The 27,760-nt window shown below is 37.9% G+C and overlaps 1 protein-coding gene across 2 annotated transcripts in view; it reads left to right on the top strand.

Moving 5' to 3' along the window:
* p23 (cytosolic prostaglandin E synthase) overlaps positions 1-23,791 on the top strand; it is a 129,310-nt gene extending 105,519 nt beyond the window's left edge. Inside the window, exons 7-8 of one of the 2 annotated variants that reach the window (XM_090373523.1) lie at positions 4,544-4,571; positions 23,143-23,791. In XM_090373523.1, coding sequence (XP_090229649.1) covers positions 4,544-4,571; positions 23,143-23,159 — 45 coding nt within the window. In that variant the 3' untranslated portion in view covers positions 23,160-23,791. Of the gene's footprint in view, positions 1-4,543; positions 4,572-21,773; positions 21,966-23,142 lie in introns of those variants that run through there. The other variant, XM_090373515.1, reaches the window with a different exon arrangement.
* The last annotated feature ends 3,969 nt before the right edge of the window (positions 23,792-27,760 follow it).

Below are 27,760 nucleotides of genomic sequence, written 5' to 3'. Positions count from 1 at the left end.
TTTTTTTTTTTTTGGCTGGTGCAGCATAAGCCATAGGCTTTCTTGCGCCATACGGCCGTTACTAATACTAATATTAATGCAAATTATGTATTAAAAAATAAATGAGTTACGTAAAAAAGTTATTTCGATGTCGATGGCTTCATAAAATCTAAAAAATTCGTCTGACGACACAGCGCCTTTTTTTCACGCAGAATTTCTTCGTAGCAAGCTAATTTTTTATTCCTTACTTTGTAGCTATAACTCGTTCTTCGTTGGAGTCTGTTTTCTAAAATTCTTAAGCCCTTTTCAATTGAGCTGAGACCTGTCAAGCTTGCAATTGTCATGTGCTTTTATGGTGGAACCGGGTCTGAAGTGTCGGTCGGATACTTCAGTGACGTTTTGCTCACTCATCTCTATGAGCTCATTCATTGTCAGCTCCTGACTATGTAAATCCAACAGCTCGTTGACATCATCACCATTGACTTCCAAATCTAATTGCCTGGCAAGATTAGCAACTTCTTCTATCACACGAGTGACATGATCAGTTTCTGGCGTTGTTTTCGTCTCGTTTTTGAAAAAAAAAATGGACAAAGTTTCTTCCAGACACCATTCAATGTTTTTTGTGTGAATGTCATCCCAAGATTCTTCAATGATTCTTACGGCATCTAAAACATTGAATTGTTTCCAAAAGTCTTTAACAGATATCTCACTGTTTTGTCTCAGCTTCATTCAGATGTGCAAACTAATGCCTCGTGTAGTAGGCCTTGAATGTTTTGATGACTCCATGGTCCATCGGTTGAAGCAAGCTGGTTGTGTTTGGAGGCAAAAACACAACTTTCACACGTCGGTCGAAATTAATTAGGATGGCAGGGGGGTGACCGGGTGCATTGTTAATAAGAAGGATCAATTTAAATGGAATCTGTTTAGACTTGCAATAACGTTCGACTTCGGGTATGAAGTGGTGACCGAACCAGTCCTCAAAAATGGAAGCTGTCACCCAAGCTTTATGATTTGACTTCCAAATCACTACTAAGCTAATTTTGGATATATTTTTTAAAACTCTTGGGTTTTCGCAGCAATAAATTAAGAGAGGTTTTAACTTGCAGTCGCCAGCTGCATTCCTGCCAACCATCATTGTCAATCTTTGGAAACCTTAAAGCCTGGAAGTTTTGGTTTTTTTTTTTTTTTTTTTATTCGTGAAAAATGATGTAATTTCCGACAAAAGTTGAGCGCGAATTCGAACGCACACATATAAATATGACATTTGGAATGCAAATTCTTCTATTTGTGTGCAGCTCTCACTCTCCGCCGTTGCACCGTATATCGATAGCATATGAAAAACGACCTTGAAGATAGTGGGCGGCAGTGTTGCCAAACGAAAAAATTAAGAACCGCGTATCTCTGAGTTTGTCTAAGTCGGGGTATTACTGTACAGCGTACATTAACCGTAAATTTTCTTTCGTGTATATATGAATGAAAGTCGTATATTTCTTCAAAGTGATTGATAGGAAAGGTCACATGATACTGTTGAATTGGCAAGCGAATGCCATTGAGTAGGCGGTACTAACAATTCACTATATGGCCAGCGCAGCGAAGTTTGCGATGTATGTATCGGCAAGAGCTGCAGCCCAGTAATTTTTATATTTGCAGAAACAATGTTGAAGAGGAAGTGTTTAAGTATTAATGATAAAGTAAAGATTCTTCATGATATTGACCGGGGTTTTAAGAAAAAAGATATTGCGGAGAAATGTGGCACATCTGCCAAGCAGCTTATCTACGATTTTAAAAAAATCAAGAATCAATCTTAAATGCAATTTAAGGAGGAGCAGACAAGAAGCGAATTAAGTTGTGTATATACGAAGATGTTGATAAAGCTATTCTAAAATGGGTGCAAATGATACGTGAAAAGAATATACCAATATCGGGTCCAATAATTAAGCAACAAGTTCTGAAATTTGCGCAGTCCCTGGGACATACAGAATTTAATGCGAGCACTGGGTGGCTAGATAAATTTAAGAAGCTCCACAGAATTGTGGAAAAGGTTATTTGTGGAGAAAGTGTTAAATGTAAACGAAGAAGATTGCAACAGTTGGAGGAACAATACCTTAAAGAAGAATATGAACCTAAGAATGTTTTTAATGCTGACAAAATGGGTTTATTCTTTAAATGTTTACCGAATAGAACACTTGCTTTTAAGGATGATAAATGTTTTGGCGAAAAACAAAGCAAAGAAAGAATCACTGTGCTAGCGAAAAATTAAGACTTTTAGTTAGTCATCAGAAAATCAAAAAACCCAAGATGTTTTAGAGGCACAATCTTTGGAAGTTTGACTACACCTTTAATAAAAAAAAACATGGATGACAAGTGATATCTTTGAAGACTGGATATTAAAACTAGACAAGCGTGTGAAAAAAGGAAAATTGTGTTGGTAACTGACAGCTGTCCGGTACATCCTGCCAGTATTTCTGCCAAACTTAAAAGTGTAAAGTTGTTGTTTTTACCACCAAATGTGACGTCAAAACTCCAGCCAATGGACCAAGGCATTATTAAAAATTAAATTTCATTATCGAAAGAGAATAATAATGAAGATTGTCAATGCGTTGTTAGAAAATAGAAACTTGGAGTTTATAATTAACCTTAGAGATTGCATCTCTGAACTGGCAAAAGTTTGACCAAACAATGTCACTGAATACACTATTCAAATTTGTTTTTCGAAAGCAGGATTTTCATTGAATACAGAAGTCGAAGAAGATGAACTGCCCCTTTCACAACTGAAAAACTTTTGTACATTATTAGAATTATCCGGAAACATCGAAAATGAAATAACACTGGATAGTTATGTTTAACTATCCAGTGTTATTTCAACAGAACTTCCAAATGAAGATGAAATACTGCTGAACAGTGTTAGATGCGACCATGATCACGAAGAAATTAACAATGACGCTGAAGACACATCAGAACATATAAAAGCCAACTCGTGAAGAAATGATTTAACGCTTTTAAAACATTCATATGGGTCTACAGTTTTGTGAAAAATGTTCCTGATAACGTTTTTAATGCTCCGAATAAATGTGAGGTTTTCTTTGAGAATCAGACAATTTTTTAATTGTACCGTGTGAATGAAAATAACAGTTTTTTTTTAATTTGTGGTACTTAGCGGTAAAAATTGTGTAGAACGTAATTTAAATAAGTGTTTTTGAAATAAAATACATTAAAAATAAATGTAAATTCATTTTCTAATTAAATAACAATTTCTAATAAAAAAAATTCTCTGTATAACGAAATTTCTCTATATAAAAATTTTTTTCGCTGGATTTATCGAATTTGTTATCGGGAAGTTCGACTGTATTTGTGATAATCAAAAATATGCACTTTTGAAATATTGTGCTCTTAATTAAACAAATAAAGTATTGCAATCCATTAAGAAAGATATTGATATTGTTCTCCAAGCAAAATTTAAAATAAAAAATAAAAATTACAGAAATTGAAATGAAAATGGAGCACCTGTCAAGGTGCCTTGGAAATGCTACCATCACTAGGGTATGATAAAATACTATTGAGCTGAACCTGCATTGCATCCTTAATCATTCTTCTCTCTCCTTTTATTTTATTTTATGTTATATATATATATATATTTTTTTTTTTTTTTTTTTTTTGTGTCAGTCTTACAGTGATATGGGCCTACACTTGCCCATATCACTCTTATAATTCCTTAAATGCATAGGGGCAATATTTGCAATTTCCAATCTTCAGAAACTTCATTTGAATTTGAAGATACATCCATTATTATATGCACGAGATGTGGCAATAAAGTTCGCAGACTGGTGCTGTTGCAGTCATGTTAAATGTTTGAAAATAAAAAGAAGTGGTATGTGAGTTAGTGTTGCATTTTTTATCTGGTGCATCAAAGACTGTAGAGGCCACAATTTTGAGAGAAAGGCAGTTGGTTCATTCCTGTTATGATAGGGCCCCCGCCCATTCTGCACTTGTGAAGACATCTCTTGTCAGAGATGTCTTCACATCATGCAGGTCAGCCGTCCACCCTACTCTCCCAATCTAGCACCAGTGGACTTCTTCCTCTTTTCAGGGTGAAAACTGCCCTCAACGGAAAAATATTTCAGGATGTTAAAGATAAAGAAAAACTTAACCACTGAATTAAACGTCTCTCTTCACACATTTGCTAAATTTTCCGAAACTTTAAGAACAGTGTACTAAGTGCATCCAGTCAAGTCATAATTACTTTGAATGAAAATAACCAATTTTGAGCTCAGGTGTGGGGTTTTTTTTTTTTTTTTTTTTTGTGACAGTCTGAAATTTATTGCCACACTTCATATTGGTTTTTTCACGATTTGGGTAATTAAACTTTCATTATGGTTGGATAGATACAAACAGCCCTTAGGCTTGTTTGGTAATCACAGGTCTTATGTTGATTCTCAACTGTTGTTAGTTTCTTGATTATATTTCAAAAAATTATATAATGAAATAAATAATACTGTATATAAATTGATCAATACAATCAAAATAAAATTGACCACTAATTTTTTTTAAATCTTTCTCTCACTAGGATGGTGAACCAGATAGCGATGATGAAGGTATGTTTCTGTTTAGTAATTCTGAAAGAGACTATAATTTTTAATATTTTATTTGCTCAAAGTACACTATTGTAAGACCATCTACCTTATTGGTAGTGTCATTTCTTGAAACGTGTCCATATTTTCTCATGCCTACCTGAAAATGGCAGGCTCGTATGGTTGTAGATCTTAATACGGAATATAATTACCCTTTACTCTCGGGCAGCACTCAATGAACTCTGCTATTAATTTAAATGTGGAAGAAACCTAGTGGTATTGAAGCCCTCTCTTCCAGGAGCAAGTGTGCAATTTATGTAAAGTTCTGGAGTTGCGGTTGGCAACTCAGTTTGTTTCCCCTAGAGCATCCCAACCCATGCATGATCAGTGGAATTCAGGCCTGAAGATTGGCAATCCCATACAAGAAATACTCATGCTGAAGAAAGTCCTCCACTGCACCCTTCTGAAAGAAAAGCATTGATTTTGTACTAAAAGTTTAAAAGGAACTTTATGTTCCTTAGTTCCTTTTAAACCGTTGGTATGTTCATAACATCAGCTGCAAAACTATCATCTGTGTGGTGAGGTCAGAAGACACGAATTATCCTGCCCATAGTCATCTTTTCCACAGCCTAAAGGATACAGTTCTGCAGGGAATACAGTGGGGCCCCAACATTCGATGGTAATTCATTCCACAAAACCCATTGTATGCTGAAAATATTGTAAGTTGAAACTAATAATATCTTGATTTCCTATAAAACATCTAAAAATGAAAAACAAACAATAAATTACCATTTACCTTAGAGTTGAATTGCAGAGCTGATGAAATCAATGATGGTGGTGGGACTATATCAGGTGTCTTTTGTCTTTTGCTGCTACGGCAAAGAAACTGTCCAAAGTGGACTGTTTTTGACAACTTTTTTGTAGTTTCCTGAAGTAAAAAATGGCTTCGTCTTCCATTTTGCACGTCATGGGGTGTGTCCATGGATGGAAGCAGCATTGCGTAGCACACACTTCTTGATTAGACCGGAGTTAGAGCACATGACCACCAAATACAGGCAACTCAGGTCATTCCCTGACCACCAAAGGTCAGGGAATGACCGCCACATATCCCCGGAGCAATATAGTCATCTATGGCCTTAGTTACTAATGCTCCTAAAAACCAATAACATAACAACATTGCACATCATGAGTTCAGCATTTACAGTGTTGGGGTGTTTTTTTTACCACTTTTCTTAAATGCTCCCAACAAGAAATGACAGTCTTTAACTCTTCAGCTGACACTTTTTAGGTATCTACTTCCTCTTCCTCTCCACTGTCACTCTCCATAATTTTCTCCAACTCTTGTAGCTCCTCTGTTGTTAGCTCATGCCCATGAGCACCAATAAGGTCCTCTTTGTCAACCTCCAGACCCATTGATTTACCAAGAGTGACAATATCATTTGTCAAAGCAGCCGACCGGGCTAGCCGAGTGGGTAAAAGTACCTGCCTGGCAACCCAAAGGTCGCAGGTTCGATTCCCGCCTCGGGCTTGGATCAAAGTACTGCAAAAACCTTGGGAGGTGCAATATGGCCACAGAAGCCAATGCGCCAACAACTACCAAATCAAAAAAAAAAAAAAATTTGTCAAAGCACCACCATCTTTAAATCTGTCAATGTTATGGATAATTAAAGGCCAGGTATTTTTTCAGGCTGAATTCAAGCACCTGGTGGAAATGTCATTCCAAGAACTTACAATCAGCCTCACATAATACATTTCCACCAGGAGGTCACTGCAAAACAACTTGCTAAAGTTTTCATGGTGTAGATTTTCTTGAAGTTTGCAATCACTTGCCAGTCCATTGTTTGCAGAAGAGGAATGGAGTTGGGTGGCAAAAATTTGACTTGAACAAAGTCAAATTGTGCCTCAAGAGATTGAACAAGGTTGGGATCATTGCCTGGCACATTATCCAGCAGGAGCAATGCCTTCACAGGAAGCTTATTTTTCTCAAGATAACTCTTCACTGAAGGACAGAAAACTTCAAGTGCCCATTCATTGAAGACTATCTTGTAGCCCAGGCCTTCTTGTTACTGCTCCAAAACACTCCCAGCATGCCTTTGTCAGTTTTTCTTGTTTAAATACTCTTCGGGTGTTAGTGATACGCAAGCAAAGGTTTCAGCTTAATTTCCAGGGGCATTGGCACCCAACAGGAGAGTGAGCCTATCTTTCATAGGCTTATGCCCAGGTAAACTGACCTCATCCTTAGTGATGTACGTTCTTGTGGGCATTCACTTCCAGAAGAGGCTGGTTTTGTCTGTGTTAAAAACAGACTCTTAGAATTCAAATTTTAAAAGCCTCTGCTGCTTTTTTATCAGCACTGGGTGCCTTTCAACCCTTTTGGTATTTGCCTCTTTTTTTTTTTTTTTTTTTTTTTTTGAAGCACTCAAACCAGCCTCTGCTGGCTTCAAAGTCCTCAAAGCACACACACTCACTGCCACTGATTGATGGAGTTTAAGTTTCAAATCATCATAAATCTGCTTAGCACGTTCACAGATATTGTCTAGGCACTGTCGCCTTTCATTTGCTTTTCCCTAATCCATATCAACAAAAGCCTTTCCATTTCCACAATAAAGTCTCTTCCCTTATGTACTGATGTGGAATCATCATTAACTTTAACACTCTTTAGAATACCCCTTTGTTTAAGTATTGTAGAAATAGTTGATTGAGGAAAAGCATACTCACGTATTAATGCACTAATTTTTACTCTTTTTTTTTATCATCTCTTGCTTAACTTTAATAGAAATTTTATTCTTAACTTCTGCTTTATGAGCTATCGTTATTTAATAATCAATTTATTTAATTAATTAATTCAAAAATAACCACAGTTAAATTACTGTAATTACGTATGATTAACAAAAACATACTGCTTACACACTGAACAAGTGCATCAAACAGAACATAAAAAAACTCTCCGGAGTACTGTAACACGTGGGAATGTTTATTGAACAGTAGCCAATTGGTTGAGAACAATCATATGAGTGATGTTCTGCATACCATGCATCTGAAAACTTCTGCCCATGTATCGTTCCAGCTATATTGGAAAGTCATCAGTACCTGCAAATATCATCAGCTCTTAAAATAAAAGATCGTATGGAGGTATATCGGTTCCTGAGAATATTGGATGTCGAGGCCCCACTGTATTCTGTTCTTAGCTGGGACTGCAAACAGGGAAGAGTTGCTGTGCTGTCATCTCCCTGTGTCATCTGGTGGGTGTAAGGCCAATTGTGATTGTGGCCCTTAAGAATACTTGCTCATCTTCTAGAACTCTGTTGGAATTGGTATATTACATTTGGTGAATATCTCCTAGTGCCACCAGCTGTATTTGGCTCTCTTCCATCATTCTGACAGCAGTCCACTGCAGTGAATCACTTGTATTATGTCTGTACGATTGGGGCACAGTGTTACTTGGACCTTAATAACCATGCACAGTCTGACTAAACAAAGTCAGACCACTCAAAAACCAACCATATTTAGAAATTGAAACAGTGTAGCCATTTGTATCAGTTCCGTTAGTCTGTGTGCTGCATTCAACTTACCAAGATAAGTGTGCAGACTTGGGACAACTTTTAAGTTGTCTAACAGTAAATTTTAAACTGAAAGTTTCCAGTGTAGAAGAGAAGTAAAACATTCCGATACACTATGTAGCAAAAAGTCCCATTTCTGTATTATGACATAGTCAAAAAAGCAAACTGTCTTTTGGCTGTGTAAGAACTAATAAGGAGGTAGGTCCTGCTTTAATTTGATAGAAAAATGGAAATACTATGCAGAGAATCTTTTTTTTTTTTTTTTTTTATCAATTTAAATAAATTGTTGTTAAACAATGCTATTCTAAGCCATATTTACAATTCTTGTTAGGAAGAAGGCATAAGCAAAACAAAATTCGTGTTTTGTGTCCTTTTCGTTTTGTTTCCACTGCCACTACAGAGCTATATTTGGTAGAAATATAAAAAATGCATTTATTGTCATTTAGGAACAGCATTCAGTTTTTCCATCATTAAATTGGCAAATTCTGATACATGCTACCGTAGTAATCCCATCCTTAAATATAAAACAGTAGTCCCGTCCTTAAATATTATACCGTAGAAATAGAAACATAGGAGTCGTTAAACTTTCTTAATCTATATAAGAAAACAAAATGCCCTACATGAAATTTTTCATAAAAAGACAAATTTATACCTGTATTTGGAATGTTTCCATCCCATCACATAGAAGAAGTTGTAAATTACAATGAATTTTTAAATGCAGTATAGTCCAGAAGTAAAAACAAAGAAATAGATAAGCTAGTATAAAAGTTTAATTTGGGATTATCACTTCCCATTAATAAACCATATTAAAAACAATGTTCTGAATAAATGCTAAAGCAGAACTGCATTCTGAAAAATAAAAATATATATCAGTTTGCACCGACCGGGCTAGCCGGGTGGGTAAAGTACCTGCCTCGCAACCCAAAGGTCGCAGGTTCGAATCCCGCCTCGGGCTTGGATCAAAGTACTGCAAAAACCTTGGGAGGTGCATTATGGTCACAGAAGCCGATGTGCCAACAACTACCAAAATATATATATATATCAGTTTGCTTACCATGCATACAGTTATAGTTCAATAAGCTAAGTTCCTTTGTGTATCAAATAAGAAAAAATTTGTTTATCATAGGAAAATTATAGTTTCTCTCGGCATAACTTTAAAATATAACATTGAATACTCTAAATTTGTTTCTTATCAAGGTTCTACTTATGTCTACTCTTAGGGATAGAACTTGCACTGATAATAATAAAGGGTGTAATGGCCAGTGATTACAATACTGGACTGCCAGCCTGATTGACCCCGGTTAGAGTCCAGCCTCGATGGGGGTGAATGCATGTCCATCATGCTGGAAGGCTGACATAATAATATTAGTAATAAATTCTAAAAATTTGCAAAATCACTTCAGCAGACGTACCTCTCCCAAGGTTGAAGTGGCACCATCTGTTATCGCTTCAAAGAACTGACACCACCACTGGGGCTAAACAGGTCCGCCTCCATGGATGTATGACGATGTAGAAGAGAAGTAATGAACATACTGCATAGTGTGGCACAGAATACATTTCTCTCGCTTTTGGGCCTTAGGTGGGGGGGGTCAGTTTGAAAAGTTGGAGACTCTCTTAAGGAAGACAGTGAAGGCAAGTGGTGCTGACCCCTGTATGGCTACCACAGGGGAAGGGTAAGACCTTCCAGCCCAAACAACTGGAAGTGTTTCATGTGCAGATATGCTAGTGACCACCCAGGAAGGAAGAAAATGCCAATGCATCGAAATTAATATGTTCATCGTGCAGACATACTACGAGAGTAACAAAGCTAAAGACTGATGTGACAATGTACAGGATGAGACTATGTATAAGGTGGTTGGAACAGTTCCCGGATGTTCAAGTCAGTGAATAGCAAACTAGAGAATAACCATCATCACAAAAAGCCTGATGGTTCCTGCAATCTTAGGAAAAATCAAACAGGATGTGAGCGATCAACTACATGGAGCAAGAGGAAATGTAACCCAGAATGGCTGAACTGGGAAAATTCAAGGTAGGTCATTGGCCCACTAAAATGAGGTAACAGGTGTAAGAAGTTGATTGAAAAAGTGAAGAGCATCCTGAAGAGAAATAATGGACCCAGTAAATAAGAGACCAAAAATCAGAGAATAGGAAAATACTTAGACACACTAAAGCAGAATCTCCTCACATTCTCTCCCGGTTGAAAATAATCTTTGAAGAAAACCAAAGAGCCTTCTACAGGAGTTTTGAACAAGATGAGAAAGAAAGCAACAGAGCACCTGAGCAGAAGACAATCAGAGTTTTGGGGCAGCATATGGAGCACTGAACTAAGACATAACAGCCAAGACCCCCTGGATAGAACTGGAATGGAAGAAAATCAAGGCCATACTATGCATACAGTTATGGTTGAGATGACAACAGGAAATTCAGGAGGAAGAAGTACAACAGCAGATCAGGAAGTCCCACAACTGGCAAACCCCAGGAATAGATAACATCCACAACTACTGGTACAAGAAGCTCACTTGCATGCACAAGCACCTAGAATAGCAGTTCATCCAGATAAGTCACCCAGTGTTTCTTACTCAAGGAATTGCATACCTGCAGGCTAAGGACCATGATATAAGAAACCTGGTGAAATACAGACTTAACCACCTGTCTCCCAACAACTTAACAAGATCCTGACCAGCAGAGCATAACTGAGAAGATATCAGACCACTTGGGGAACCAGAATATCATGGCCGAACAGCACAGGGGATGCAAGGAGAAATTAATTGATGGGTCAACTGCTGATGATCCTGCTCAGGTAGCTAACAGACTAAATGAATATTTTGCATGGACATTCACACATGAGGAGTTATTTAGCGAGGGGAAAGCCAGGGGTGTATTCAACTCTAGCAGTAAGCTAGAGAATCTTGTAATAACTGAGAGTAAAGTGGAGGAGAAACTGTTGAAGATAAACACAAGAAAGGCACCTGGTGTGGATGGGATCTATCCAGTTATATTAAAGGAGGCAGCAGAGGAAGTAAGTAAACCCTTAGCCATAATTATGAGAGCTTCCTTGGGCTCAGGGGAGGTACCCGCAGACTGGAGATGTGCAAATGTGACCCCAATTCACAAAGGAGCATCAAAGGTTGACCCAAGCAATTATAGACCTGTGAGTTTAACTTCTGTTCCAGGAAAATAAATGGGGGCACTAGTTAAAGAGGCACTGCAGGATCATTTAGACAAGACTTCAGTTATAGCTCAGACACAGCATGGTTTTGTTAAGGGGAAGTCTTGCCTGACCAATTTGATTGGATACTATGATGCAGTCACAAAAGAACTGGATGCAGGGAATAACTTTGATATTATATACTTGGATCTTAGAAAGGCTTTTGATACTGTTGCACATGGAAGACTGCTGCACAAATTGCAGTGGGACATTGGAGGCAAATTGCTGCTGTGGATAAAGGGGTGGCTGAGGGGGGGAAAAGACAGAGTGGTAATCAATGGACACTGCTCATCGTGGACTAATGTTATTAGTGGAATCCCTCAGGGCTGGGTCCATTATTGTTTTCTGTATTCATAAATGATATTGATGATGGTATATCAAGCTTAATGTCGAAGTTTGCAGACGATACAAAGGTAGGCAGGGTTGTCAAGGACACTGCTGCTGCAACAGGATCTGGAAAGGTTGAGCAGATGGGCTGAGAGGTGGCAAATGTAGTTTAACATTGACAAATGTAAAGTACTACCTATGGGAAACAGCAACCCCCAGAGCAACGTATCAATTCTGTGGTACTACACTGACAGTGGTAGAGAATGAAAGGGACCTGGGGGTGGTTGTGCAGGCAGATATGAAGTTCTCTGAGCAGTGCAGACGGGCTGCAACAGTAGCTCATGGTGTATTGTCAGGGATAAGGAGGTGATTATTCTCTTGTATAAGGCAATGGTCAGGCCACACCTAGAGTACTGTATACAGGTCTGGAGGCCTCATTTCAAGAAGGATGTAGAGCTGCTGGAAGGAGTACAGAGAAGGGCAACAAGATTAGTGAATGGAACAAAGGGGTGCTCTTACGAAGAAAGGCTTAAGTTTTGAAAATTACAGTGTCTGGAGACTAGGCACCAGCGAGGTGATCTGATAGAGGTGTATAAAGCATTGAATGGTTTGAGCATGCTCAATGCTGATGAGATTCTTCCTCTCGCTCAGAATAATCACCTGAGAGGGCATAAATTCAAATTGAGGAAAGACAGATGTAGGATAGACGTGCGGAAATTTGCCTTTAGCCAGCGAGTGATTGGTTGGTGGAACAGACTTCCATCCCTTGTCATGGAAGTTGATAGTCTAAATAAGTTTAAGGCTCAGCTGCTGGACAGGTATTTTGAACGAACAGAGGGGTGAAGTGGAAGTGTTTTTTTTTTTTTTTTTTTTTTTTGGCTGGTGCTGCATAAGCTTGCTTTCTTGCATCAAATGCCTCTACTAATGCATAATGCTAATGCTAATGTTAACCATTGATGCCACAGTTATAGAGCATGTCTACAAGGAACACTGCAACCTGTACAAGGCCTATATTGATTATTACAGTCATTCCAACAGTGAGAAACTTCCTAGAAGCAACCGTTGAAACTCCATTAACCTCCGTGCACATGCACACTGTGGGTGACCACCCAGGTGTGAATCAGCGTAAGCCAGGGTCAAGGTGTGGCATCCACAACACATGGAGGAGTGTCACACCTCTCTGTGTTACCAGACAGTACTGGGTGGTAGATGACTCATCAGCCAGTGCAATTACCACCACTTTTCTTATTGGCGGCTTGAAGTGGTGGAACCCATGTTTAGTCTCCATAGCTAAGTTCCGGTCAACCCTTCACCATCTCTACCATTATGCAGTATGACTGATCACTTTTGAGATTATGATGAACATTGTAGTGAGATCCAATGTTCCTTACATTTCGAGGTTACAGCTCTAAAATGGTGTTCGCAGGCTGGCCACTAGTTAGTACACCGGATCAAACCTGTTGGTAACTCTCTAGGAGGCTTCCGGATAAGATAGTGTATAATCTTGCTACCTCTACTCTGCCAGGTAGTGACTGGGGGAGACTGAGCAGTGTGTATGCGGGGGGAGCATCATCAAGGCCACGTTATGTCAAGGATCCGGGTATATTCTTGCCATGCGTACACCATATCCAAAAACATAGTTGCTTCATACAGCAGTTTCCCCCCCCCCCCCACACACACACACACTTTTTCTTACTATTGAATACACCATGAATTGTCAAACTAATAAGAGTAAGCTTATCTGCGAAGAGATCTAAACCTCCCAAACAGTTCCTAGTTCATTTCCACTTAGTCTGCCAAACCGAACTGCAATATAGCCGAAGTTGCTCTTGCGCCATTAAACCCCAAACAACAACAAACCCTGTGTACTTTTTCTGACAGGATCTCGGTTATCGGTTGATTCAACCACTGCTCATCTCAGTTACCCAAATTATTTGCTGTATGATTCCTTCCGCCTCAAAAGTGGTACTTTTGCATATGTCCATTTTGATATTTCCTGTTAGACTTGGTAATTTGGAATCTCCTCTTTTCTTTCTTCTCTGGCTTGAAATCTCTCTACCTCATTGTGTCAAATTCATCTGTTGTTTCTACCATTCTCCCAACTCCACTGATCACTTGGAGTTCTTTGACTTCCTCTCTTTGCAACTTGACTTTCTCCAGTCCAATTTTCCTTGTTGATTTTAATGTTCAAAACTTGAGTTGGCTTCTGTTTTCTAATCGCACCGACCCAGCTGATCGAGATGCTGAGACTTTTGCAATTAGTAATTACCTTGCACAGATTGTTCATTTCCTTACAAGAATACAGGGCAATCCTAAACATGCAGCCAACATGCTTCATCTTTTTCTCACAAGCAACCCGAAGTACACGGTCGAAGTGAGTTGTCCTTTATGCACCTCAGGTGACGACTTAGTGATTGTCTCTTCTCCATTGGAGCCTTTATCTCATGGCTATTCCCAACCTCGTAATTTTTGGCATTACTTATGAGATCATGCCAAAATGGGATGACCTACGAGATTTCTTTTCCTTGGTTGGATTACTGTTTCAAAACTTCTGATATCAAAGTTTGCTCAGGTCGTGTCAGTGAAATTATTCTTGTAGGAATGGAGTCCTTTATCTAAACCTTGGTTTTCCAATAAATGTGCTAAGGCAGTTCAAGAGAAGAACGTTGCATATCGTAATTGGTTTGTTTCCAAATCTTCAGTTTCATTTTCTGCCTACACCAAAGCTCGCAACAATTGTAAAGCAGTTATTAATCAGTCCAAACTAGATTTTGAACAGGCTAAGAGTAGAAAACTTGCATTCTTGCCCTAATGGTAGCCGAGCATTCTGGTCTCTTGCCAAAGTTATTGGCCGCAACTTTTGCCTATCTCTGCTCCCACCTCTGTCCAAACCAGATGGTTCTGTTGTCACTTCAGCCAAGGATAAAGTTGACCTGCTAGCATCCCATTTTTCTTCCAACTCATGTATTAATGATCTTGGTAAAACACCTCCCACCATTCCCAACACGCTCCATTCAATGCCTCCTGTGGTCTTCCATCAAAAGGATGTCAGAAGGATTTTAATGAATCTTGATACTAAGAAAGCTACAGGTCCTGATGGTATTTCTGCACTTGTTCTCAAATTCTGTGCTCCTGAACTTACTCCTATTCTTTGCCACCTTTTTTCACTTACTTATTCCAAAGATGTTTCTCCTTCTGCTTGGAAATTTGCTCATATCCAGCCAGTTTCTAAAAAGGGCGACAAATCCCTCCCATCCAATTATCGTCCCATTGCAATTACTTCTACTCTTTCTAAAGTAATGGAGAAATCAATTAACCACCAAATTTTAAACTACCTAGAAACTTTCCGTCTGATCAACGATCGCCAGTATGGATTCCCTCAGTGTCGATCCACTGGTGATATTCTGGCTTATGTTACCCATTTATGGATTAATTCAATGGAAAGGTTTGGTGAAACACAAGCAATTGCTTTTGATATCTCAAAGGCTTTCGATCGTGTTTGGCATAAAGGTCTCCTAAACAAGCTTCCATCTTATGGTTTGCAAACTCCTTTTTGTAATTGGTTAACCAGTTTTCTCTCTGTCTGCTAACTTCTCCACTAATGCTGGTGTACCCCAAGGTTGAGTTCTTTCCCTCACTCTTTTCCTCTTGTATATTAATGACCTTCCATTGACTGGAAATCCTATCCGTAGTTTTGACGATGATAGCAAATTGCATTCCACCTTCCATTTTGAGAAACCTTGCTGCTCAATCAGCTTCAGCTTCTCAAATATCCACTACCAATTCCTTAAACGCCGATCTCCACTGGGACAAAGACAACTTATTTGATTTCAATCCTTCTAAAACCCATTCTTGCCTTATATCTCGCAAAAAGGATTGTTCTGCTCCTATGCTTTATCTTTGGTGACGCTCTGATTTCTAGGCATAATGATATATCTCTTTTTGGGGGTTACCCTAACTTCTAGTCTCGCTTGACACAAGCACATTACAAATATTGCTTCCTCTGCATCTAAAAAAACTTGGTTTTCTCTTTCACTGTCGACGTTACTTTTCTTCCAAACAGCTGATCACTCTGTACAAATCGCAAATCCACCCTACCATGGAATACTCTTCCCACATCTGGTGTGGTGCCCCCAAAACTTCTCAGGCTTCTAGATTCCATTCAGAAGAGGGCAGTTAGGTTAATTAATGACTCTTCTCTAACAGAGTCTCTTCACTCTTTGTCTCATAGATGTAGTGTTTCTGCTGCGTGCCTCTTCTACAGATACTTCCATGGGCACTGTTCTTCTGAATTGGCTTCTGTAATTCCAGCTCTCTAAACAGTCTGAACACGTGCCACCAACATCCATTTACTGTTCAACTGCCATTTTCTGGAACAACCTTCCTTCATACCTATTTCCTGAAAATTACAGTCTACAGAAGTTCAAGTCTAATATCAACAAATATCTTCTTTTGTCTTCTTAACCTCCAACCCAAGCACGGTACCAAGTACTATAGGTTCTATTACCTCTCGTTTGGGGTTTTCATATTAAAAAAAAATCCATCAAGGTAGGGAATATCAAAACCAAAAAGATTCCTCCCTATCAGGAGATGAATCTGTCAGGTGATGTCCTGAGCCCACTGTGGTTCTGTCTAGCACTCTGCTACTTGCCATGCTCAACAGGAAGTATGGATATACCCTCAAAGGGGGGAAAACCTGTACCCTCCCACATGACTCACCTTCATTTACTCACAGGAAATGATCCACCATAGTGTCCACATTGTTGTATAAATCTGACTGTCAAACACAATTCTCATTGAATGCCCATACTATAAACAAGACAGAAATACAACCCTGCTATCATTGGTTAACCTTCAGAAACCAATAGCTCTAGAGAATGTCATTGGTGACAATGAAATATTCCTGAATTTTTTTAACTTTCTGAACAAAATTGGAGTTTTTAGTCATTTCTGATTTCAGCCTTTTCTGACGTTACAAGAATTTCTCATATATTATTACAATGAATGAATCGGCGCATTATAGCCAAAGCAGCTTATGCGCCATCAAACCCCCACAACAACTCTCCCACATGATCTACGTTGATGACATCGAGCTCTAAGAAGCAACTCCAGCAGCACTCCGGATCACCAAAGAATTCGGCAATGATATTAAGATGGAATTTAGACTAGACAAATGCAAGACCACAGATTGCATCAGGGGAAATTAGTCAGCCAAAACTACTAGCTGCGGACTGGTAAAGAGATCAAAGCTGTCAGGGGGGGGGACTGACACATGTCAGGGATGCCACTTTGTCTCAGAAATATCTGGGGATGGCACAGGCTCAGTAGTTACAGCACAATGATATCAAGGACTGCCTGGCAAAAAAACCACCATGAGTAACTCAGAAGCCTGCTCAGAGCAAAGCTGAATGGAGGGAACATAATAAAAGCCATAAACACTTATATGGTCCCAGTGCTAATGTACTCCTTTGGGATCATAGATTGGACTAACACAGAGCTGGAGGATATCGTGAGAAAGACAAGGAAAATGGTGACCAAGAACCACCAGCACCACCAGATGTTGGCCATAGTTCAAAAAGGAGGAGTGGACTTGATAGACCTTGTCAAGCAACAAAAGAAAGCGATAGCAAACCTAAAGGATTACTTCCAGAAAAACATAGTGCCACTCAACGTAAGCAAGGAGACCCCTCCCACCCGGGTGGAACAAATGAAGCTAGAAAGAATGGCAGGCCCTACAGTGACCACCATCAAGGCCACATGAGCAAGGTGCACTTCCCCGAGACTGAAGGATTCTTCATGCTTGCCATCCAAGACCAAGTAATCAACACCAGGAACTATAGAAAATACATTGCCAAGGAGTCCAGAGTGTCAGGTGACACATGTCAGGGATGCCACTTTGTCTCAGAAACAATCTGACACATCACTGCTGGATGTCGGGTGATCACCCAGGTGAGATACACCCACAGACACAATTAGTAGCCAGGATAATACATCAGAAGCTAGCAACGAAATACTAGATGATCAAAGAAAGTGTGTTGTATTACAAGTACAAACACCAGGCCATACTAGACACTCCCAACCCACAAGCTGTACTGGGACTGCACCATAATAACAGATAGGACATAACCCTTGTCAATAGTAAGAAAAAGCACTACCAATCTGATCAACATAGCAGTGCCCAACACTGGCAATCTCCAGAAAACCCATGAATAAAAAAAAGATCGGCAAGTACACGAACCTAAGATCAAAGAGTGGCATGTGCAACAAGTAATGATCATCCGAACGTCGTGTCAACCTCTGATATGGTGCCAAAGACCCTACATAACAGCTTGGCAGCAATAGGTCTCCCAGAGAACACCTACAAGGAACTCCAGAAAGTCACGATCCTGAACACCTGTAGAGTTGTCAGAGAATTCCTTGACCAACAGTAAAACCAGACATAACCACCCTGTGTACTTCGGGTGGGTAGGTTGGGGTTTCCACCTGTTATGGGATGGAAACCCCAATCAGAGAAATAATGTAAAGGCAACAATAATGATAATATTGTTCAAAGCAATGTTTCCATATTTTACCTCTAATGTCTGGTTTGACTAGTCTAATTTTCAAAATCTTGTAGGTGTAGGACCAGTCACAGCCCATGAGCTGCAACTGGCCCTTAGCATGGGTTGATAAATTGTCGTTTAATTTTTTTAAGATTAATTAATCTTCCTTTTTGGTAAAGAAATAATACAAGAGGGCTGTGTTACATAAGGAATATCTATTTTGAAAAAAGTTCTGAAACTACATAATAGATAACATGTTATTGCATTGTAACGATATGTTGTTCTTCAGTCCTGTGATAGTAAATCTAAATCATGTATATACACTCCTGAGCCAAAACATTAGGACCATCCCTCTCTCCATGACATTCACTCCCACAGTATCTAGGAGTGATGGCACAAGTAGTGCCTCTCGGTTCTTCAGTGTGATGGTTCCAAGATATTTCTAGGAAAACATCTGTCACACCAAAACATTACGACCACCTGCTTGTTTCTGTTGGACCAGAATACTGGAGTGATTCCTCTCTGCAGTTTGTTGCAGTACCATCTGTATTGCATAGCAGGAATCGTGATTGATTGGCAAAGTGGGGTTTTTTTTATGACACCATTCACGTATGGACTTCAGGTGTCATTGGTGGTTGTGATTACCGGGCATCTACCCTGCAGACCCATGTGAATGGTTTGTTGGCTCTTAATCTTGGAAACACAGCCAGCTATATCTTGGTTAAAGTCTGGTCAGCTCTTCCACTGTTTTCCTTCTGTTGGCTTGCACAAGATGGGACAATCTTAATTTGCTACAACCTACAATGGGTTGTGGGGCTCTTGCCATTGGCCTGGTGACTGCTGCTCTGTCCACTATCCATCCACCAGCTTCACTTTGCATTCACATTCTGAATGTGACTTAGTAAGGGTACAAACCTTTTGATACCCTCTTGTATATGTACAGTAACTATGTATACATGTACATGCATATATAACAAAGGCTAATCACAGTCAAGAATTAGACTAAAATAATCTCACTGTGCAGTTTAAGTGGCAGAGAGTATTATAGAAAATGGGGGTCCGGACACTTCACCTTTACAACCACAAAAACAAATGCTCCAAAACACTCTCACCCCCCCCCCCTTCCCCAAATCATTCATATCCATTCCAAGCAATGTATAAAAATCAAAAAATAATAATAAATAAATAAAATTATTTACTTTGTCATTGAACCGCATTCCAATTTTAATTTTCAATTAAAGCCCTTCCCCCATTCCAGCCACATGCATACACCAAAATTTTGACTGGAGAGTGTATATAGTCTCCTATTTGCTTTCTGTGTGTATTTTGATTTCAACTCTTAGGGATCAACTACCAGTATACAATTTTTATCTTGTAAATGACATGTTGCTTTTTTCTTTTTTATGTGTTTGTAATGTTGATGGTATGCTATATACCACAGGGTGGGTGGGGGTTAAATAGTAAATTCTTTTGCCAGTTTTTTTTTAGGAAAATTCCCCATTCTGATATTTCCAATATGATATACTGGGTAGCATTTATACTTAAAGTTTTTGAAGTTTTTTTTTTTAATATTGATTTATTTTTTTTATTAATTTTTAATAATATTGCTCAAACCAGACTTAGGGGAGTTCTTCCAGGAATTGCAAATATTTTCATTAAATTGAAAGTTACATTTAAACAGTATTTGGTGTAAAATGTGATTTCATTGTACAGTGACTTTTTACTTTATACATGATTAAATTACATGAATTTAAAATAATGTGCAGCAATATTTATGGATATCCACGAGAGGGGAGGTGCCCAAACAGATATTCATCCTCGACGAAATAGGTTTCTATTGGGAAAAAAATGCCTCATTGCACTTATTTGCATTGCTGAGAAGACTGCAAAAGAAAGGTGGCAAAAAATCATCTTGTATTTCTGTTTGGTATGTCATCTGGTGTAGTATGGAGGGTATTAAAGTAAAATTTATGTGCATTTACCACTATCAGAGGGCGCCTCCTTAGCCAGGAGCAGCAGTGTAGCACGTGCTTCTTGATTAGACTGGGGTTAGTCTGTGGCCACCACATATCCCCAGAGCAATATGGCCTTGGTTTCTAATGCTCTTAAAAAAAAAAAAAAAAAAAAAAACACTATCAAAATCCTCAGACCCTAAAGGGTGGATGACTGCTATTATTTTCAGAAGTTATCTTGGATTTCAGTTACGACCAGAATTCAAAGTGTATTGCAAGGCAGAAGGAATTCCATTAAACATCTTACTTATTCTTTATAATGCCACAAGCCATTCAGCATATTGTTGATATCTGTTCCAATATCAGCATTGTTTTTTGTTGTTTTCCGGCAAATACAACCTCAGTACTCCAGCCTATGGTCCATCATGTGATTAAATCTTTTAAGGCTCTGTATTTAAAACAAGCGCATTCTGGTTGATCTAATTGATAAACCGACCATGAACATATGAGTATGCAGCAATATTGGTGAACCTTCAATATCAAAGATGCTTTAAAATTCATTGCTGTATGGCATGAAGTTCCTCATAAGTATTTAAAGTTCATTGCATAAGTTATGTCCAGGTCTTAGCAGCTAATTCAAAGGCTCCAATACTGATGAAGATTATGCACAAACTAAAGACAAATATGTGATACTTGCTAGAAAGGTAGGGATCACTGAAGCGGAGGCAACTGATGTCAATGATTTTATTGATTTGCTTTGTCAAGAATTGTGAAATGAAGATCTGTTTGCACTGGAGCAGCATAGTGTTCAAGAGTAGGAGGCAGCAGTAAGCAAAAGCCTCGGAGGTTAAAGAAGGACATAGCCCGAGAGTGAAAGGAATATCGGAAGCATCGAATCTTATAGATAAAGGTCTAGATCTGTTGGCTAATGAAATCGTTGATCTTGAACGAAGCTCTAAAGTGCAAAGTAACATTATGCTAGAACTTGGTTTGTTACTATGAGTTGTTGCATGCAAAGCAACAAACTCTGGATTCCTTTTTTAAGCAGTCAAGTAAACCCTCCACCTTCTGGGTTAGCGTAACACCCCCATCTGGTCTGAATCAGAGGGAACAAAATCTGACCATGTCAATCCCTCTCTTCAATCTGCCTAAGACCATCCTCCACCCCAATCTTTCTCCCTCTCTGTCATCGTTTGTGTTTTACTGTATGTGTTGGTTAAAGTGAACATGCTTTAAGTAAATCAATAAAGATGAATGAATCTCTTTGGTTGCTCCTCACTTTCCTTTAGAATGCCTGGTCTTCTAACCAACGAAAATTAATGGTATGTACCAGGGGCCCCCCAATCGTGGGAGCCATCAGTCTTAACATAAATAAATGAGGTCCCTTAACCCTTTTGCCTCCGGGCCCTGGAGTACCTTTGCACAGCCCTGGTGTGTACCAGTAGGGGTAACTTAGCTAGATGCAATAGTTGTCGCATTTTTTTAGTGATTATTTACATTATATGCGAGTTTAAATTGTACTAGGCATTCTGGAACAGTAACAGCCGTGTAAATTAAGAAGTCATGGTATAATGAATTTTTTTAATTTTATTTATTAGTAATTATTTATTTATTTTTATTTTTTTTTATTTTTTCAGAGCTGCCAGATCTTGAGTGATGTTCCCTAAGTTTTCCTCTTTTGTAATAATTTTGTCCACTTATTCTCATTTATCCATGTAGATGGTATAAAATGTACCAAAATATATGCCGTAATTTGATTTTCATGCTTTATCAGCCTTCATATTTTTTAGATATTTCATGAATAATAAATGACAGGCCACTGAAAGATTTTCCAGAAGACTGATAATTGTCTCTTGACCTTTGGTAATTTATCTTTTTAAAGTTGTGCGCCCCCCCTCCCTTTTTTTTTTTTTTTTTTTTTTTTCTGTCACTAAATTTGAGGCTTCTGCTTTATAAATGTATTTGTCTGTATAAATACAGAAGAAATAAAAGCCTTCTTTCTGCCTTCCTTTAAGTAACAAAACAATATATTCATTATTGTTTAATTTACTTTTCATGCATTGGACATGGAAAATTTTATCACTCCTACCTACCACATAATATACACACACACATTGCTATGGTAGCTAGTCTTTCATAAGTACTGTGATCGTTACTTTCTTTTTTCATATCATATTGGCTTAGTAAAGTACAAATGTTAACCTTGTTCTTAAATCTGATTTAGCATGCACATAAAAGTATTTCTCATTTTGAGTCCTGTTTGTATGTGCAGAACTTTACTGCTGTGGTTATAACATTTGAGGTATGTTATTGTTAGAATGTTTAATGTTTGTAGAAATCATTTTGTTAAGTTGACCTCTACCATAGAACTGTATGCATATCTCTTACTGTTATACTGAGAACTGAATTCATTAAAATTCGTGAATTTCCAGGGCATGGCTTAAAAGCTGTGGGCTGTAGCTTTTTGTTAAATTTGATCTGCATTCAAGTTCTGAATGTAATTTGCACTAATTGGATGTTTGTATTTTGAGTAGCACAGTACAGTTGACTGCCTTTGTATTATTTGAGGCTGACTATACTAAATGCAGTTTTTCATCTTATAAATTCTGTTGTCTTTGGCAGTAACTTCTTTCTGAATGAGACTTTGTTTAATCATATGGAAATTGCTGTTCTGGCTTTTTTTTTTTTTTTGAATATTTGAAATTTTTACCTCTTCCTTCCTTTCTCCCTCCACTTGAATGATGTTACTTTTCTGGGTGAAAGGTTATAAGAATATCTTCTTTTACTTGTTATAGCAGTGGTGTGTGACTTTTTTTTTTTAAATGGCCTCTTGAATTGAAATATTTTGTGAGAATTTAACCAATTTTAATGTTTCTTATTAAATTATATTATTGAATTTGGCCACTTTTAGTGCATTGGAGAGTTTGTAATTAAAATAATAAGAAGCTGTGCAGACTGATTTTAGAAAGCTTTACCATTTTAGATAAACTCTTTTGATTTTCTTAGCCAGAGTAAACAACTGATTGCAGATGTGACTAATGATTTTGTAATACTGAACCTACTTCAACTAAGTTATCACCTTTAAAAAGTTATCCATATTTGACTCAGCTTTTCATCTCATAACATGGTGTACATGTAATATCTGCCCCTCATTTTCAGTTCATTATTATTGTATTTATGTACTGAATGAAAGAAGTTTTATAAGTATTATGCAAAATAAGTTTAGCATCATTTGGGGGGAGTTTTATCCTGATTTTCAGTATCCCAGATTAGTTGCTGAAAAAATGTATCCCCATATTAATAAAAAGGAATGGCTTTGTTCATAAGAGGGAAAAAGTCTATTTTGTTTGATGTATATATCATATGGTACTATTTTAAACTGTTAATATTTCTAAATATTCCATCTTTGTACTGTCAGCCATTTCCCTGTACCTGATTTGGGCCACATGTCCTCACATAATAAAACGACTGTCTGCACATTGATTTTGTTCAATAACTAAATTGTCTTTTTTTATTATTAGATATGAAAATATGAAGTGATAAACATGTTTTTTATGGGAAGCTAGTCTTGTATAGACCATTCACAACTTGATGCTAAGAGGCCAACAATTAAAGAGTTGTATTAAGGCATGTGTTAATAAAAAAAAATGATAAGTGTGGCAGGGTTTGTATAGTCTATCTCAACCACTTTTTTTAAAAAAGGAAACTATTACCCACAACCTTTGGAACTCTTCATAATACGTGAATAACCTGATTACATATGTGAATTACTCAGAGGTGATAAACAAATCCCACAATACTTGGTTTCTTGTATGATTTTTAACTGGGTGATCACTGAATTATAACTGCCTACCTAATACTGTTGGTCCGCCATTTGCATGGATAATGGCTGCTATTCTCCTAGATATTGACTCCACTAGACATCTGTAAGAATCTGCACATGCTGCCTGCAAGACTTTCCACAGTGACAGAATAGATGACAGTTGCTTGTCCATAAGCCTCACTTCCTGTTCCAAAACATCCCACAGCTATTCAATTGGATTGAGATTGGGCAAATTTTTGGAGGCTTATCAAGATGGGTGATATCTTCAATGTGTTCCTTAAACCATTTGTGTAGTGCGGGCCCAATGACATGTCACATTTTCATCTTGGAAGATCTTATTTCTCTATAGGGAAAAATTGGAATGTGGCAGGGTGCACATGGTCTAAGCTGCCAGTATAGTTCACCAGTGAAATGTTAGTCCATATGCACCAAGAGTCCTAGTTCTTGCCCGCACCATATGCAATAGGTCCGTGGATTTGTGTTGCTTACACCACTCATGGTGTTTGTCAGCATGTTGCACCATGTATTTGGACTCACTGACCAGCACAGTCATTTCCAGGTGACTAGCATGTTGTTGACACCAGAGCACTTATTTGCTGTCGGTGGTGAGAGGGGTGTCTCTTGGATCGTCTGCTATGGAACCCTGTGCATCTGACTGCACAGTGCATCATTTGAGATATTGTCCTTGCATTCCCCATATTGTATTGTGATGTCAGCTGTCGCAAAGTGACCTGGCTTTGGTAACTTTGCGACAGCTGACATCAGTGCCCTTTGCTCATCAGAAACATCCACCTTGTGTAATCCTTTACAGTTCTTTTGACAGGAAGAACTTTTTATACACTGAGCTATGCTGTATAGGCCATTACATATGGGATGGTTATAATTCAGTAATCACTGTGTATATTAATAATACATAGTTTAATCACATGCTACTATTACTGCTCGTAAAATTATATGCAAAAATTCCAAATGACTGTAAATTTACATCTAGATTCAAGACTGACCTTTACTTGTTAATGATTTCAGATTATTCAGGGTTTTACCTAATTTGAATTATCTTAAACAATAAAGATTGCCGTTGGTATTTTTGGGCCAGTTTTGTCTTGGAAATGTGATTGACTAGCATCTAATATAATGGCAGAAAGCACTACACTTGCACAGCTTGATGTGGTTTTAATATTTAAAAAAAAGGGTTTTTTTTTTTTTTTTTAACCTTATTCTGTCAGGTAAGACTTAGAAGTGGTGGAGAAAATGAAATCCCAAATGATTTGGGTGGCATGATTTTTTTTTTTTTTTTTTGGCAAGTCAACTGTATTCAGAAATGTTTCAAAATATAGATTACAGATATTGATTCGGGTAGGTTATAAAGGCTAATAAGATTGCAGTGCAACATTCAGCAGTTAGTTCATTTAATCAGTGGATTCCCTTCCCAGTGATATGCTTTCTTATTATATCTTTGTTATGACTGTTCAATTTTACTCTCAAAAGAATCATTGAATGGTTTTAGTGAAAAGTAAATGGCCTACATCTGGGTTTGGTCACCTATTCCAAAACTAATAAACATTCTTACCCATTACACTGCTGGCTGAACCAGCAGTATGATGTTTAAGAGGTGGTTATTGTGCTTAGAATAATTGATTTTAAATGTGTTGGTTATTTTGGGCAAATACATCAATTAATTTTGTATCTAAAAATTAACTCACTTGATTTTGATAATGTGTAACAGATTACAAATGTTGATGGGGGAACAGTATGTAAAAGTGAGGAATAATAAACTTCATGTCTTGGAAACAGAAGTGATTCTAGAGATCATACAACTACCAGAAAATTGTAATATTAGTTATGAAGGGAAATATAATATGGTACAGAGACATGAAAGTGGTGTGTGACAACTTATTTTGCCTGTGCTTTGGGTTTTTGTGTCTACTGTGAACACTTTAGTAAAAAAACCACCAAATTAAAGAAAAAAGTGGTAAGTTCTGCAACTACAAAGACAGTTTCAATTGCTGAGGAACATTCTGGTGCATGGTGAAGTTGCTGATGTTGGAGTCAGGATCAAAATAAACAATTAATACCACTTTGCCATCTGCCAATAAAGAAAAGGGCTATCTTTACACTTCAAGAAGAGAGATGAAACATAAGGAAGTTTTTGTGGTAAGCAGTGGATGATAATGCTGCTAGTGTTGATACAGTATCAGCAGATGAGTTTACAAAAGGGTTATGGAATTAAGGTTTTTCTTAAAACCTCAAACATGAAAGGTATTAGATCCTATATTACTTAGTACCGAGCATGGGTGGAAGATTGAGATTACAGAAGATACTTCTAAATATTAGAAAATGCACATGACAACAGGTTGTACCAGAAAACAAGTTAGAGGAAGAAGAAAAGTTGATTCTGTGGGTTGTACAGTCAGACTAGCTGCTGAACATGTTTGAAGTAGTTTGGAAATGGTGAGGAAGGATTAATGATGCCAATTCAGAAGAAAAGTGCCTGTAGAAAAGGCATGCAACAGAAACAATGTTCATGAGAGTGAGATTGGGGAAAATTTAACTAACCCAAAGCCTGAGAGCAGTTTTGGGTGCACCATCCTAGATGTAAGAACAGTATTCTGTGGTAGGGCAGATTTGAGATTTGTATAGAGTGAGTAGCTATTTAGAAGAAAAGTAAATTCTTCTAAGTAATGTCTGGCAGAGTGAAAGAGTGCATGTTTAATGTTGATGAAAAACCTGACTTCTTTTGGAAAGAGTGCCCAGTTATGTGTATTACAGTAGGAGAAAAATATCTTAACTACTACTTGGTGGCAATGCAGAATATGGGGGGGGGGGCATGTTGAAACCTCTGTTCATGTATGGAAAATTCATATAAACAGAAGGACATTCATAAATAGTCAATATGAATTGACTATGAAATATTTCAGTCAATTCCCTATTGTTTGGATGTCAAACTTGGACTCCTGGGTTATTGTTGCCAGCATTTAGAAGATTTTTGGGACTAATTCATCAACTAAGTGGACTATTGCAAGGCCAAGGAAAACCCCTTCAAAATCTTGCTAATTTTTCATAATTGGGTGATTTGCATCCCAATGTTATAGCTGTTTCTATCACCAAATAACCTCAGTGATGCAATCAATGGAAAAGAGGATTACAGTAATCTTCAAGGTATATAATCTGTGAATCCAAGGTGTGTTATCAACAAAGTTGTTAATCTTGCTCATCAACTGGACTTTGGGGAGTAATTCCGAAAACATTTAAAATAGACTTGTTTGCATGAAAAGTTCACAAATCAAGGTTAAGAAGCTTGATAGGTTGTAGAGCTAAACATTGAAGTACACCTAATCAAGGTTAAGAAGCTTGATAGGTTGTAGAGCTAAACATTGAAGTACACCTACAAGAGTATATTAAAACAAAGGAAAAGACTGAATCTTCCTGCTACCAGGTTCTCTTTAATGTCAACAGGGCCATTCAAAATGGCATACTGTTTCCAGTACCAAGTGTGAAATGGCAAAAAAAAAAAAAAAAAAAAAAAAAAAAATGCACAACTCCCAAAACATGCTGCATCCTTCTCAGCTCCTCAAGGCTATTTTACATTACTTGCCTTTATCTGGGTTAAAAATTCAGCCAGTTCTAGAGATTAAGATGTGATGTTCATAGTATAATTATATTTTTGATTATGCTATTGTTTTATGTATTCAATATTTATGGTTTAGCTAAATAATGCACTAGTCTTAGTCGGCCATTGTTAACACCACAAGCATGTTAGATTTTGCATGATTCCCAATTTACATGTGTGGTTGCTGAAAG

Source organism: Mastigoproctus giganteus, chromosome 1, assembly GCF_048544385.1.
Source record: "Mastigoproctus giganteus isolate SK-2022 chromosome 1, ASM4854438v1, whole genome shotgun sequence".
NCBI classification, from domain to species: Eukaryota; Metazoa; Arthropoda; class Arachnida; order Uropygi; family Thelyphonidae; genus Mastigoproctus; species Mastigoproctus giganteus.
This window is presented reverse-complemented; position numbering and strand designations above follow the sequence as displayed.